General features: G+C 33.5%; 2 protein-coding genes across 2 annotated transcripts; both read left to right on the forward strand.

Annotated features, from left to right (window-relative positions):
* The first annotated feature begins 8458 nt into the window (after nucleotides 1–8458).
* Nucleotides 8459–9608, forward strand: LOC108483239 (uncharacterized). Its single transcript, XM_017786521.2, has 4 exons — nucleotides 8459–8826; nucleotides 8923–8972; nucleotides 9102–9183; nucleotides 9271–9608. Exons 1-4 carry the CDS (start codon nucleotides 8565–8567, stop codon nucleotides 9315–9317), a joined length of 441 nt encoding a protein of 146 aa, XP_017642010.1. The 5' UTR covers nucleotides 8459–8564; the 3' UTR covers nucleotides 9318–9608.
* Nucleotides 9609–10152: 544 nt separating this feature from the next.
* Nucleotides 10153–13554, forward strand: LOC108483238 (F-box protein SKIP23-like). Its single transcript, XM_017786520.2, has 2 exons — nucleotides 10153–11618; nucleotides 13279–13554. Exon 1 carries the CDS (start codon nucleotides 10342–10344, stop codon nucleotides 11611–11613), a length of 1272 nt encoding a protein of 423 aa, XP_017642009.1. The 5' UTR covers nucleotides 10153–10341; the 3' UTR covers nucleotides 11614–11618; nucleotides 13279–13554.
* The last annotated feature ends 418 nt before the right edge of the window (nucleotides 13555–13972 follow it).

Consider the following 13972-nt stretch of genomic DNA (forward strand, 5'->3'; position numbering starts at 1 on the left):
TTATTAGAATGAATTTTGATTAACTTATGATTTTTATTGATATGTCTTGAATTAAAACATAGCCATTCATACATTGATTGTTTAAACTTTAAGGAACTAGAGAATTGAGCATGATAAGTTGATTTTTAAGATTTAAAAATTTTTAGGTTGTTTGCCCAACTTTAGGTACTCTCTTAGTTGAAATTCACAAGATTAAACATCAAAAAGCCATAATTTTTTGTGAGATCTTCAGCTTTAAGAGCATATATTATTTTTTTATGCTCACTTTTATTGTTGCTTTGAGTGCGTCAATATTGATCTGTTATTCTAGAACTTGCTTGATTATACATGTCAAGACCACACCTTTGATTTGATATGTCAAGATGATAAAGGCACTTAGGTTTAACCCACTCACTCCATAAAAGCCTACCTTCATAATTAACCCTTAGTAAACCCCATTGAGCCTAATAAGTCATCCATTGATTTACCCTCAATATTAACCCATAACCCATTATTTTTGAAATCCCCTAAATTAATTTGATCCCTATTTTTTTCGAGATTTGATTTGAATAAATTGTTTAGCTATGTTTTATTTTTGATAGTTAGCCTATGTTATTTGACTTGTTCTTAAAAAAAATTAATATATATATATATATATATTAGAAGTAATTCCTTGTTTTTGAGTTTAAATGTTTAATTCCATATTCTAAGAAGAAGCTCACATGTATTCAATTGATGATTTATTATTTTTCTAGTTAGGTAATTTTTTTTCAATTCAATCTCGATTCTAACCTTCTTTTTCAGCTTATGGCAACACCCCTAACCAAAGCCACGTTACAACCCTCTAAAGACCTTTTGATTGATGTTTCATCTCAATTTATAGTGGTGGAGATTTGATTTTCATGCAAGCCTATGGTAATAACTTTTCATATTGACTATTGAGTGCTTAACTTATTGTCCTTAAATATCTCGAGTGATTTGAGTGAATCCTTAGTGAGGATGGTAAACTCTGTGATATTTTGAATCAAAGGTAATCACTTAGATGAGGGGAGATACCTATGTTTTTGTGATAAAATGCTCAACTTGGAATGTTTGAAACTTTGATGTTCTTTTAGTTGAATTCTCAATGTATGATTACTTATGGTTTATTTTGAGATATTATAGGTAGGAATTATAAGTTAAGAAAAATGAATTCTTAATTGTGAGTTTAGGATTTTGCTTGAGTGTGGGGGTATTTGATAAACCGCAATTTATACATATTTTTATCCCATGCTTAGCACATTTATGGATGATTTCTCTTTAGATTTGGTGAATTCGATGCTCCTAATCTTTTAATTTCATGTTTTATACTTAGGTGAGCATAGGAGAGTAAAAAGAGCGAGAAACGGGCCGAAAATGGGGAAAATGGACCAACATGTGAAATCAACACGGCCTAGACTTCCTTATATGGGCAAACCACACGCCCGTGTAGTTCTAACAGGATCTAACACGGCTTGGACTTCCTTACACGGGTAGACCACATGCTCGTATCCTTTTAGCAGAATCGAGCACGACTTACATGGGTAGACCATATGCCCATGTCTATTTAACAACCTTCAACACAGATTGAAGAAATCGAACACGGGCATATCCCTGTCGAGTCCAAGTTTAGTCCTATTCGGAAAAAGGCTACTCTTGAGGGATTTTAGGCATTCTAAAGCCTATTTAAACACACGAGAGGAGGATTAGAGGGGACACACGGAGTAGGAGGCAAGGAATTACTCGAAGAAAGCTGATTGATCCATCTCAGAAGCCGGATTCACCTTCAAGACTGAAGATCTCCCTTCGATTCCCTTCAAGATTTCTTGGGTTTTCTTTATGTTTTGTTATCATTATTCTTTTGAGATGTTTTCTTTCATAAATATGAACTAAACCCCTCAAATACCTAAGGGGAATGAAACCTAAGACGGATCTTGTTATTATTATCTGAATTATATGATAAATATTTGACTTGTTCTTAATTATGAGTTCTTAATTCTTGCTTTAATATTCCAGTATATTGATTCAAGTATTGATGTACTTATTCAGAGGAGAAAAAGTCTCTGTCTAAGAGTAGATCTAACATAATTAAGCGGAGTTAATTGCATGCCTAGAGATAGGCATAATTAAGCAGAATTGATTGCATGCCTAGAGATAGGGTGACATAATTTTGCAGGATTAAAGCCTAATAAGGGAATCCATAGATCTAGTTAATGCAACACTAGGGGTTTTAATTAGAAAGAGATTTCAATTAATCAACCTAGGGCTAGATGTTGTTAGTCTCGATAGAGATAATAATATAACTTAGGGATTTCTACGGATCAAGTCAAGTGAATAAATTGTCTGATTCAGAGTCAACAACAAGTGAAGTCTAGGTGAATTTTTCCCTTAGGTATTGTTCAAATCATTTAATTTTCCCAAAAGTATTTCCCCAATTTACTTTCTGTGCATTCTTAGTTTAGTAAGTAGTTTAGATAAAACAAACCCCTTTATTTTTAGGCTAGATAATAAAAAGAAAAGTTAATACTAGTACTTTTAGTTCTTTTGGGTTCGACATCCTGGTCTTTCCATAAGCTATACTACTGTTCGATAAGGTGCGCTTGCCTTTGTCGTGATAATAGTTAGTTTTCAAGAACGGGCATTCATAAATTATAAAACTTATTGCACGTATCATATCACACGATCACATACATAGTCCATCATCCACTCAAGATTAATGTATGCCACATTATGAATGTCACAAGTGGATAAATCCATAAACGGATATAGGATCTATTCTACTTGGGTCATGTTTGATGTTCAATTAGTCATATGTATGACTCTATCTTTTAGGAGTTATCCGCTCCAATGCTCAAGACAAAGCATCTCACCAATTAGACATGATAGCCAACATATTAGTCTTTTAATCAATTTTCTCATTTCTGATTAGATTAAGGACATATTTAGGATCGTTTACTAATACAAGCTATCATTTCGTATTATGATTCAACCACGTAATACCGTTTAGTATTATTTAACATTAGATAACCAGTGAACTAATATTTGTTTCCTTGTTGCTTTGCTTGCAAAAATATTGAGGACAATATACATTGGATATTAATCTAATTAATGAAAATTAATATTAAATCAATTTGTTTGAAAAGTACAAGTACACATAGACAAAAATACTACACAAAGGGCACTGGAACCAACACCTTCTATAAAAATATGTAACAACCCGTTTTCAATGAAATCAGAAAGATTTTGAGACCACAAATCTGACGTAAAAATATTTATTTTATTATTATTTTAATGTCTACAGCATGTTAGTATTTCCGTATAAAAATTTAGTTAAGAAATTTTACTGGTTGAATGCTTAATTTGATAAAAAGGACTAAATCACATAAAGTGCAAAACTTGAGTTTTATAAGTTAAAGGTATCAAATGACTATGAAATTAATTAGTAAAGAGGTTTATGTGGCAAATAAACCATTTTTATTTTGAGTGGACAAATATGGACATTAGTTATGAAATTTTAAATGTTATAAGTAAGGTTAAATTAGTAAATAAGTAAATTAAAAATAAAATAAAATAATGTGTCATCTTCCTTAATGTGAAACACCACCGAAATTGAAGGATAGGAAGCCACAGCTAGGGCTTAAAGTATTCAGCCAACCTTGGTGTATGAATGTAAGTCATTTTTCATCCTGTTTTTAATGATTTCTATGTTTTCAGGATCGTTGTAGCTTAATCTAGCTAGCCCAGAGACTAATTTTTAAAACTGTTAAAAGATTAGAGTTTTTCCATGAATGAACATAGGTTGATTTTGATGTTTGATGGAAGAAAATGGATAGTTGTTGTTAGATAAACAATTTTTGTTAAGTGATTTTTAATAAAATTGTCAAATAGTGATTAAATAAAAAAAAATAGAAAATATTGACGGTGAAATTGTGAAATAAATGAAATATAGGGCTTTCTAAGCCCTATATGAAATTCAGCTATGGTGGGTTATTGGAAAATTTCATGAATTTTCATTTTATGAGCTAGGGACTAAATTGAAATAAAATCAAAATCATAGGGGCATAAATGTAATTTTTTTTAAAAATATGAGTTTGGGTTAAATTGAATAAAATAAGTATTGAATTGAGCTGAATTTATTCGTTTAGATCAAGACAAACCTCGTACGGCTTTAGATTGGAGCAAAGATAAAGTTTTAGAATAATCGCATTCGTATCTACGTTTAATCGTCAATATAATTTCGTGTAATTATATTGTATTTATGTTCTTTTAATTGAATTATACATGTAATGTGGAATGCCATATTTAAATATATACATATCTGTTGCATATCCAATGATGTTTCGACGACTACCGAGTTCTGTTTGAACTTCAGGAATTCGTAAGATACAAAATGATATGTCATTAGGGTTTACATGATTTGGGTGCTGGTCTTGAACGTCCTATCGATGGCTGAGGTCTGGCATGTGTTGTGGATACTTCACAGCTCGTGTAAGTAGCATCGTGTAGCTACGTTTCGACCTACAGCTCGTGTGAGCAGACCCATTTTCACAGCTCATGTAAGCATTCTAATTCACAGCTCGTGTGAGCATTCTGATTCACAGCTCATGTGAGCATTCTGATTTACAGCTCGTGTGAGCATACATGTACAAGAATTGACAGGTTATAGTTATATGAGTTAGCGTACTATGTGTGAGCTATCCCGGGTATCCAATAGTATTCTAAATGGTTCAACGGGCATTATCTGAAAAAAAGTGGTCAAATTTCGATACGAACTAAGATATGAACACATATGATTTGCATTGAATTGGTGATACATGGTATAATGAAAGTTGAGATGGATGATATATGCTTATGATACATGATTAAATGTTGTGATCATCCATGATTAAATTACTTATGTTATATGCTTATATGGCTAACATGTTTGGTGTAAATGCTTAGGCTTTGGCCAAGTTGTGGTTGGATTATGCAATGTTTAACTTACTTGTTATGTGATGGAATGGTAAGTTGTGTTTTACATTATACGAACTTACTAAGCATTTATGCTTACTCTGTGTTATTTTTTGTGTTTTATAGTGAATCGGAAGCTCGTTCGAATTGGAAACTTGTCGGAGTTATATCACATTATCCATCAGCTAAATCGGTAGATTTTGGTGTGTCTAGTTTTGGTTATAATGGCATGTATATGTGTTTTTATTTGATGAATTAGCCATTTGTTTTTGGCTTGTGTTTATGGCATTTTGAATGATGATATGGTGTTAAGTTGGCATGTGTATATTTGGCCTTGTATTGGTTATTATTTTGTGTTTGTGGTAATTAGATAATGGAGGTTAAAATGGTAGTTATAAATGCATGTTATAAGTTGTCCTTTGACAAGTTTGAATGTGGTAATTTGGTATGTTGTTTAGATGACATATGTGGCTAATTGTGCTAATGACTTAGTTGATGGATAATAAATGGTCATTTTGGTATGAAAAATGTAGTTTATGATGCTAAATTAAAATGGTAAATTTGGTACTTGTGAATGTGAATTTGATATGTGAACAAAGTGGTAAGTTTTGGTTAAATTATACACATGGTTATACATGTTTCAATGTTGTGATTGAGATGCCTTTGGGTATATTGGTTGAATGCTTATGTCCTTTATTGGGATAGCTTAATTATGCAGGTTTTTAGTGCATTTTGAAGGCTTGCTTATATGTGGAAATTTGGTTGTAGGTATATGCTTGAATGGGTGAGAAAAATGGCTTGGAAATGACCTATTTTTTGTCCACACGGCCAGAGACACGGACGTGTGTCTCAGTTGTGTATGACACACGATTAGGCGACACGGTCGTATTTCCCTTGTAGCTTATAAAGGGCTGCAAGTCAGGCTATTACACGGTCTGGCACACGGGTGTGTGAGGCCATTTCGAAGGGTACACGGCCTAGCACACAGGCTTGTGGCTTGGCCATGTGACCCAAGTCAGAGTGTTACACGGGCTGGGACACGATTGTATGTCCCTACTTCGAATGTTCACACAGCCTGAGGCATAGGCGTGTGTCTCATCCGTGTGAGTCATACGGCCTAGCCACACGGTCGTGTGACCCCTGCAGTTTAAAAATTTTCAACTTTTTTTTGAAAAATTCTATATGTTCCCAATTTAGTCCCGATTTGTTTCTAATGTGTTTTTAAGGCCTTGAGGGACCATATAAGAGACAATATGTATGTCTTTGATTGGTTTAGCTATGATTGAATATATGAATTAAATGATTGAATATATGAATATATATGTATAAGAGACAATATATGAATTGAAATCTCCGATAATACTTCGTAACCCTATTCTGATGATAGATACGGGTTAGGTGTTACAAAATACATATAAGTATTTTGGATCATTTTATAATCTTCATTCAACTATTATTCACTAAGTTAAAATTATTAGATATGTTCAAATAATTTCAATTCATATATTGAACAATTCCCAAAGAATTTTTATATGCTTTCAACATTCTAAATCTTTTAAGGATTTTAATATAAACTTCACTATATTGTGATTTATATAAGAATTTGTAACAACAATCATAAGATGTTGTTCAAATCTTTAATGAATTGTCAAACTAAAGGTTATTTTCTTCTATCATAAAAGAGTATCTTTCATAATCAATGTTAAGACTTAGCGAAAAACTTTATTTTTCTTATTTCGTCTTCATAAAACTACTTCATTGTATCATCGTTGGCTTTATATCTTTAGATATTTGGACTACTAGTTCAGAAACTTCACGAATTTAATTCTACTTGAATTACGTCTTTTCATTTTGGCCAATCTTATTGCAATGATATTGGTTTGTTGCAGTACCAAGTAAGATAAATATTTTCTGTCTGTAACGATAATATTCATTACTACATTCTCATATCCTTCCTCAAATAATATTAACATAAATAAAATATTTGGACATATGACATATATGTAGCCAATGATATTCATATCACACTAATAACATAAGTTAACTCTACCTTTTGAAGAGTTAACTCTCATTGTTTTTTTATTTATTACTATATTTCTACTTTCCATGATTATATCTTTTATTTTTTATGCTTACATTCTCTTTGTAAATTGTAATAGATCTAGTAAGACGGACTTCTAAATGTTTTCATTGATTATTTTATAACTACCATCACAATCACGCTTAAATCTTAATTCAAAATCTATATGTTCATGTTATTACCATGATTAATCTCAAATTATAATATATAATAAAATAAATTAATAAAATATACCTAAAGATTATTAACATTATCGTTATTACCCCGACTATTATTAGAGACATTGTTACAAGTACTAAAAAACTTTGCTTTATTATAACAATAATTTAATTGTTAAATTTTTAATCATTAGAATATCATGTATAATAGAAAAACTATAATGTAGATGAAATTTTAAAATAATAAAATTTTTATAAAGAATAAGGTTTTTTTTTTTAAATGGAAAAACATACCAAAAACTGGTTATATAAAATTCTTGGCATATGAAACCTAAAATCTTTGATTGCTTGAGCGGTAAAAAATGATAGTCTTACCCCAGTTAGCGAGTTTGACTCTGTCTTTAGGTTGTTTTTCGTTTTCTCATTTCCGGCAGCAACTGGTTTTGTAACTGTTTTTGACAAAAATCAGTAATAACGCTTTCGTAACCGACTCATCGTGGAAGAAGATGGTAACGCTTATGCTTGGGTTTGAATCCCCAGAAACTTTAGAAGGAAATCATGGAAAAAAAAAATATCTTGATTGGAAACTTACTTAATGGTAAAATATTGGGTGAATTTTTTAAATACGTCGGTTTATAGGAAAAATTATGAGATTAGGCTATTTTTTAAAATTTGTCGGAATAAGTTGATTTAAGAGTGAGTGTATGAAAGCTGGACGTATTTTTAACAGATTTTATAGTAAATGCTTTTAACTTGATGCGTTTTCAACTTTAGTCAGATAGTTAAATGTTAGTGTTTTTATCCTTAAGTATCGAGTTCAATTCATTTCCTACTCACATTTGTAATTACACTATGAAATAAAAAATACAAATATTTGTAGGAGAGAAATCGAACTCAATACTCAAGAATGTAATTGCAACTATTTAACCATTTAAAGTTTAAAAATTAATTAAAATTTAAAAATTTAAAATAATATGAAATAAAAATACAAATATGAGTAAAAAAATCAATTCAAAACTTAAAAATAAAAATACTAATATTTAACCATTCAACTAAAGTTAAAAGCACATTTAAACTCTCTTCTCAAAATCGAAATATTCCAGTAAATTTAAAAAAAAACATCCTAATCTCAAAATTTTCCCTAAAGACCGGCATATTTAAGGAATTCACCTAAATAAAATGTTTTTTTTTAAATTTAAATCATTAAAAAGAAATAAAAGAGTGCCGTTTTACTTTTTATGTGGTTGGAAAGCTTTGGCACTACTTCGACCGGGGGTTCAACGTGGCATAACAAAAACTAGTCGTTACGATTCCTCCTCCTTTATTATTACCTCATCAGCAAAATTAAATAAATTAATTAAAATTTCAGTTACTCCGCCATGGAAGTTTCTCCTTGTATTTCTCCTTCACTTACACCACTTACACCACTTACACCCCCAGTCTCACTTCCCCAATCAAAACCCACATTCACAAGGTATTCAAATCCAACGGTGAAGGTCACTTCCATCCAAAGATGCAAATCTTTGATACGAAACAATCAACGGCTTGCAACCAAGGTTGCTGCCAATATTCATGATGTTTCCGTCGTAGCTGATCCTGCTCGAGTCGATATCACTTGGCAAATTGTTGTTGGAGCTCTAGGTCCACAATTAACATAAGATTATGTCTACTAATGTTGATTATCTTACTTGGTATTTATATTTAATACAGTGTTTAATATAAAAAAATTTTCTGCAGCTGGGGTTACCCCTTTTATTGTTGCAGGGATTGAATTCAGCAAAAGAATTGTAAGCCAAATAATTCAAAGCGTTAATTGATTATTTGGGAATGGATTAGTAATGGGTTTTTGAATATGTATGCAATGATGTATTTATGGATGATGATTTGTGTGTTTGTTTATGCATTATTGATTGTAGATTGCACAAAGAAGATGTGGTGAATGTAGGGGCTCAGGACTTGTTTTCAGAGGCAATGATTATTTTAAATGCCCTGAATGTGGTATATGCCTTTGTTAATTTACACTAATTATTTTAGGGTTATATAATCAGTTTTGTTCCTTACTCTATAATCAATGCTTGCTGGCAGGTGGATTTCTTCCATGGCAGTCATGGAAAAGGTTCTTCACTGGTTAAAAACAATTTACTACTTTTCATGTTATAAGATTTCCCCATAACACTCTACATTGTAAAACAAGTTGAAACTTGGGAGCCAAGTAATTGAACTGGTTCAAGGAGAAAAGCTGTAAAAGCTTTCCTGCATACATGAATGATTAACTCTGTAAAATGTACACATATGAATACATATACAGTATTAGTATGTGATTTTCTGGACAATGTGCTTCATTTTGACATTTGTTGTATCTGATGCTTGCTGAACATTGCAAAGGGAAGTATAATAAATCAGATTCCCACAGTTTCAAAGAACTATAATTTAGATTTGATTGTATTTTTCGTGCATGCTCGAAACGAATCCGACACTATCTTAGACATGGACAGCATAGTATATTTCGACTTTACCATTCCGAGTATAAGAAAAAGACCTGAATGTACATGTCTTAGATACGTAACCTTATCCGACACTTACTCCCGGATATTAGCAACTGTTTTTTCTACTATGATAAATCACATATTATTGTCATAACTCTATGCACTAAACACAATTTTTTTCCTTTTTTTGCTGTTTAGTTTAATTAAACAGAGAAAGATATATATATATATATATATTACTTTTTTCTGTTCAAGTACTTGTTAAACTGCAAACGCTAGTTTGAAGTTGAGTTTCCTTCACAAATGCAAATGCTTGTAACTGAAAAGGAAAAGCAGACAAAAAAACTGTCGAAACTAGAACATGAAATTGCTGAGTCCAGTTGCTTTTGAATGGTGTCATTATTAGCATTTAATGACTCAGATTCTTTCCTTTTTTTCCCCTGAAATTACTCTGCTTACAACCAAAACTGACCCTAACACTGGCTGACACATAAGCAATAACCTGGCAAAAGAAAAAGGAAGGTAAGCATCACTTGGGGCAGATTCCTCCTCTCCTTTCAACTATATATCAAGACTTGCAATGCTGAAGAGAGCTGCATAGAAACATCCGTTCTCTTTTCTTGTTCATCCATATCTGATTTCCACCCTCTCCCCATTTTAAGAAGAAGAAATGGCTCCTTGTCGATCTTGGTCTGAGCTTCCAAAAGAGCTCATCTCTTACATTGCTAAGTGCCTCGACACTCGCACTGATGTTCTTCGTTTCCGAGCTGTGTGCTGCTCCTGGAGAGCTTCAGTTCCTTTGCCACCAAAATCTTCTAAACTGCCAGTGCATTTCAGCTTGCCTGTTAATGATCCTAGGAAGCCTATTGTTTCTGCCGTCATTTCACAAACGGTGGTCTACCGCATTGCTCAACCAGGCTTTCATGCTCATCCCAACCGCAAAAGCTGTTTCATCAGGGTGGAAGAAACGGAGCAAGAGAACAAGTTCCGCCTGGTGAACCCGTTTTCTGAGCGTCTGATCAAGCACATGCCTGCCAACTTTCCCAAGGAGATAAACCATCTCAACTTCAGGGTGGAAGAAATGACCAAGGGTTTCAGTATTCGACTGCTAAAGGATGATGGTAGTTCTGATCTCCATGACAACAATTTCTGGACTCGCAAGTTCAAGCTTGCTTCGGATTTTGATTCGAGCTACAAGGCTATTTCTATCTCATCAGGGCAATTAAGACGTGCGAGGCTTGATACTTACACGACTGACATCCACTGGTGTTCGCTTGATACTGAAGTTCATTACCGTGACATCACCAACTTCGATGGAAAATTCTTCATGGTTAATATTTATGGCGTTATTTTGGGGATGGATGAGAGCTTTTACACCCTGGACGAGGTTCACACATCTCTGGAACAAAAGGACTGGGAATGCGAAAGGTATTTCGTGGAATCATGTGGCCATCTTTACTTGGTTGTCAGAGACTTCCTCATTTGCCCTACTCTAGTTCAATATAATTACACACTTGATGCTTTCATGACCGAAGCCAAAGATGCTAATGTGCCGGTTAAATTCAAAGTTTACAAACGGATCCCTAGTGGTGACCAGCGGAGTAGGTTTTGTTGGGTGGAGGTGAATGATTTGGGTGATCACGCATTCTTCGTCAGCACTGATTGTTCCTTTTCCTTTTCAACTCGAGATTACACAGGGTGTGGTGGGAACTGCATCATCTATGTTGATGAAATAGACAATGTGGAGCGTCTTAGGAAATTTGAATCTATCGAAGCAGACAACGACAAAGAGGGTCTTAAGCAATTGAAGAATGGAAAGGTCAGATTGTACAATTTAGCGGATCAATCCAGTGCACCTCTTGCATTATTCCCACACTACCTGGATATGTTCTGGCCTCCTCCAACATGGCTGAAGTGGGATCAGGGCTCTTCTAATGCCTGAATACTGTAAGTTCAAAGTGCTTATATTAGTTCCATTTTAGTAGAAACTGAGAATCGTAATTGCTAGCTTAACCTTATGTTGACAGATGATATGCTTGATGTGATAATGTTGTATGCGTTATTCATTGTTGTGAAGTTATCTTGCTTCATTTTTGACAGTAATGACTTTTCATGTCTGTGAGTACTATGTCTGCAAACTAGCACAATGATTAGGCGTTTTTATCAGTAACCTATGTGGATTTTCTATACCACTGTGCACTATGAAATTTTGCATGAACACGTGCATAGAAGAATCATTATTAAAGATTCCCTCATCGATCCAACTTTAATTGATTTGCTACGATATTTAGGTTGTCGGTTCTGTCATGCTTTAACACGTGGCCGGTGCTTGCATTAGTTGTTCTGTATCACCTTTAGAGCCGCCCGACAGCTACACGACAATAACGTAATCACCAATTTTTGTGTTTTGTGCTGAATTTATATCAAGTCATAATCTATCCTATCTAGGACATAATCCGACAAGAAAAAGCATAGGGTGATCACTTGTTAGACTTTTTACGCGTGTCATACGTTAAATCGAGGATTCTTGTACTAGTTAAGGTAACTGAGATATGAACATCCTGTTATTATGGAAGTAAACTGAATTTGTGCTTATTTGGTAACCAAGTTGACAATTGGACCTAAAGTAATGTGCCTTTCCTGATTTTCAAGTTAACCATATGTTAATGTCCTAGTCGATAGAGATTCAAATAGATATGTCGTTACAAAAGAGTCATGGCAAGACCATAGATCAAAGAACATTAGATTGTAGTTATTAAGTCTGCTCATTAATCATTATTCTATTGAACTGCAATGCCACAGTCCTAGGTTATATCACTTGCTTCCCGTTTTAACAGGTGACACACTTTCCCCGAGTATCTTCTATTGCCATCATTGGAAACAAACTGATCTGCAGGTTCCATTATAATAGATAGATACCGTAGTTGAGCTGAAAAGATTACGTGCCACGTTTGGCTAATCCCTCAGTAACCAATCAGCGCAGCTTATAGCACAAGATGCTCTGATATGATACCTTTTTGACAAGTATTATTGGTAGTTGAGATTATGCTTGCACTAGTACTATTAATCTTCCGACACTTAGATCATTAGTTGCTGCATCTGTACAAGTTCAATATCGAATAATTTGAATGACTTACCGTTTGGAGTTGATCAAAGTACGTAATATTGAGTTTTGTGTTCTGCTAATTGTAATGATAGTTATAAGCAGAGTTTGTTTAGCTTTAAATCTTTGAAATTTTTACTAATATGACTTGTTGCACCAAGTTCTTCGCCATGCTAAATATCTTTAATCACATTGAAAGCTTAACATCATACATATACTATAATAGTTTCAATGCATTTCCTTCTTACATCTTTGTTTTAGGAACAAGTAGTGTCTCAATACAACAGCATCATGTTAAAGATTTATGTCTATCTATGTCTGTTTTCCTGGCCTAACATACCTAAATGAGTGATCTGTCTTGTTACAGAAGTTGAGCCGTATCAAATCCGAGAAGATGCAACCAACCGACTATTTATTTAGCATTCCATTTGCAGTGCCTTACATTATATCAGTTGAATACCATATTTATTGTTAATTTGTATCGGATCTATTTTTTTAACGCAGGTGTTCTGGAGACAAGCTTCTGTTGGAAGGAAGCTGCAGGCAGCACTCGTATATCCCTGGAAAGGAAGTACTAAATAAATCAAGTGCTGTTAGTTTAAGTGTCTTGTATTAGAAGTATGCATAGGTGGGAGGTGTTTCACCACCATATTGTTGTTTAAGACTTGTGTTTTCCTATCTGTCTGGTGGGGAACTCTTACAAACTCTATGGTTATGTTATGTTATGTTGTGTTGTGTTGTGTTGTGTTTGAATATGAAACCTGAACCGTTTTGGTATTATTTTGATGTTTGTTATACCTAAATATTTAACTGCTGCTTATCATATGTTTTAATTGACCATAAAACTAAGCAAATCAAACCATAGTGTCACCATGTTGGAGAACCATACTGGAAGCCTTTATGGTCTCCAAACGCGTCATCCCTTATCTAAAATGGTCATCATCATCAATGACAACGAGGTTTATGATTTGTTTGGTAGCATTAAGTAGTCAACTTCCCCGTATGCTTAAATACTTGACTTTATACCCCAAAACAAAAAGGGAAAAAATAAAATCAAAGGAATTTAGTTTGGGTTTGATAATCTTTGTGCATGTATATAGCGAGTGATACAAAAAGTCACTGGAAATGATTGATTTGAATTGAACCAAGGGGTTGATGTTAAGTTGGGGGAGGGTATAGGTGTAGACAGTGCAGAAAG

This window comes from Gossypium arboreum, chromosome 1, assembly GCF_025698485.1.
Source record: "Gossypium arboreum isolate Shixiya-1 chromosome 1, ASM2569848v2, whole genome shotgun sequence".
Classification (NCBI taxonomy): Eukaryota; Viridiplantae; Streptophyta; class Magnoliopsida; order Malvales; family Malvaceae; genus Gossypium; species Gossypium arboreum.

Coding starts and splice junctions, on each gene's coding strand:
- LOC108483239 (XM_017786521.2), top strand. CDS start 8,565: ATGGAAGTTTCTCCTTGTATTTCTCCTTCACTTACACCACTTACACCA. Junction 8,827..8,922: donor AATTGTTGTTGGAGCTCTAG/GTCCACAATTAA, acceptor AATTTTCTGCAG/CTGGGGTTACCCCTTTTATT. Junction 8,973..9,101: donor TTGAATTCAGCAAAAGAATT/GTAAGCCAAATA, acceptor TATTGATTGTAG/ATTGCACAAAGAAGATGTGG.
- LOC108483238 (XM_017786520.2), top strand. CDS start 10,342: ATGGCTCCTTGTCGATCTTGGTCTGAGCTTCCAAAAGAGCTCATCTCT.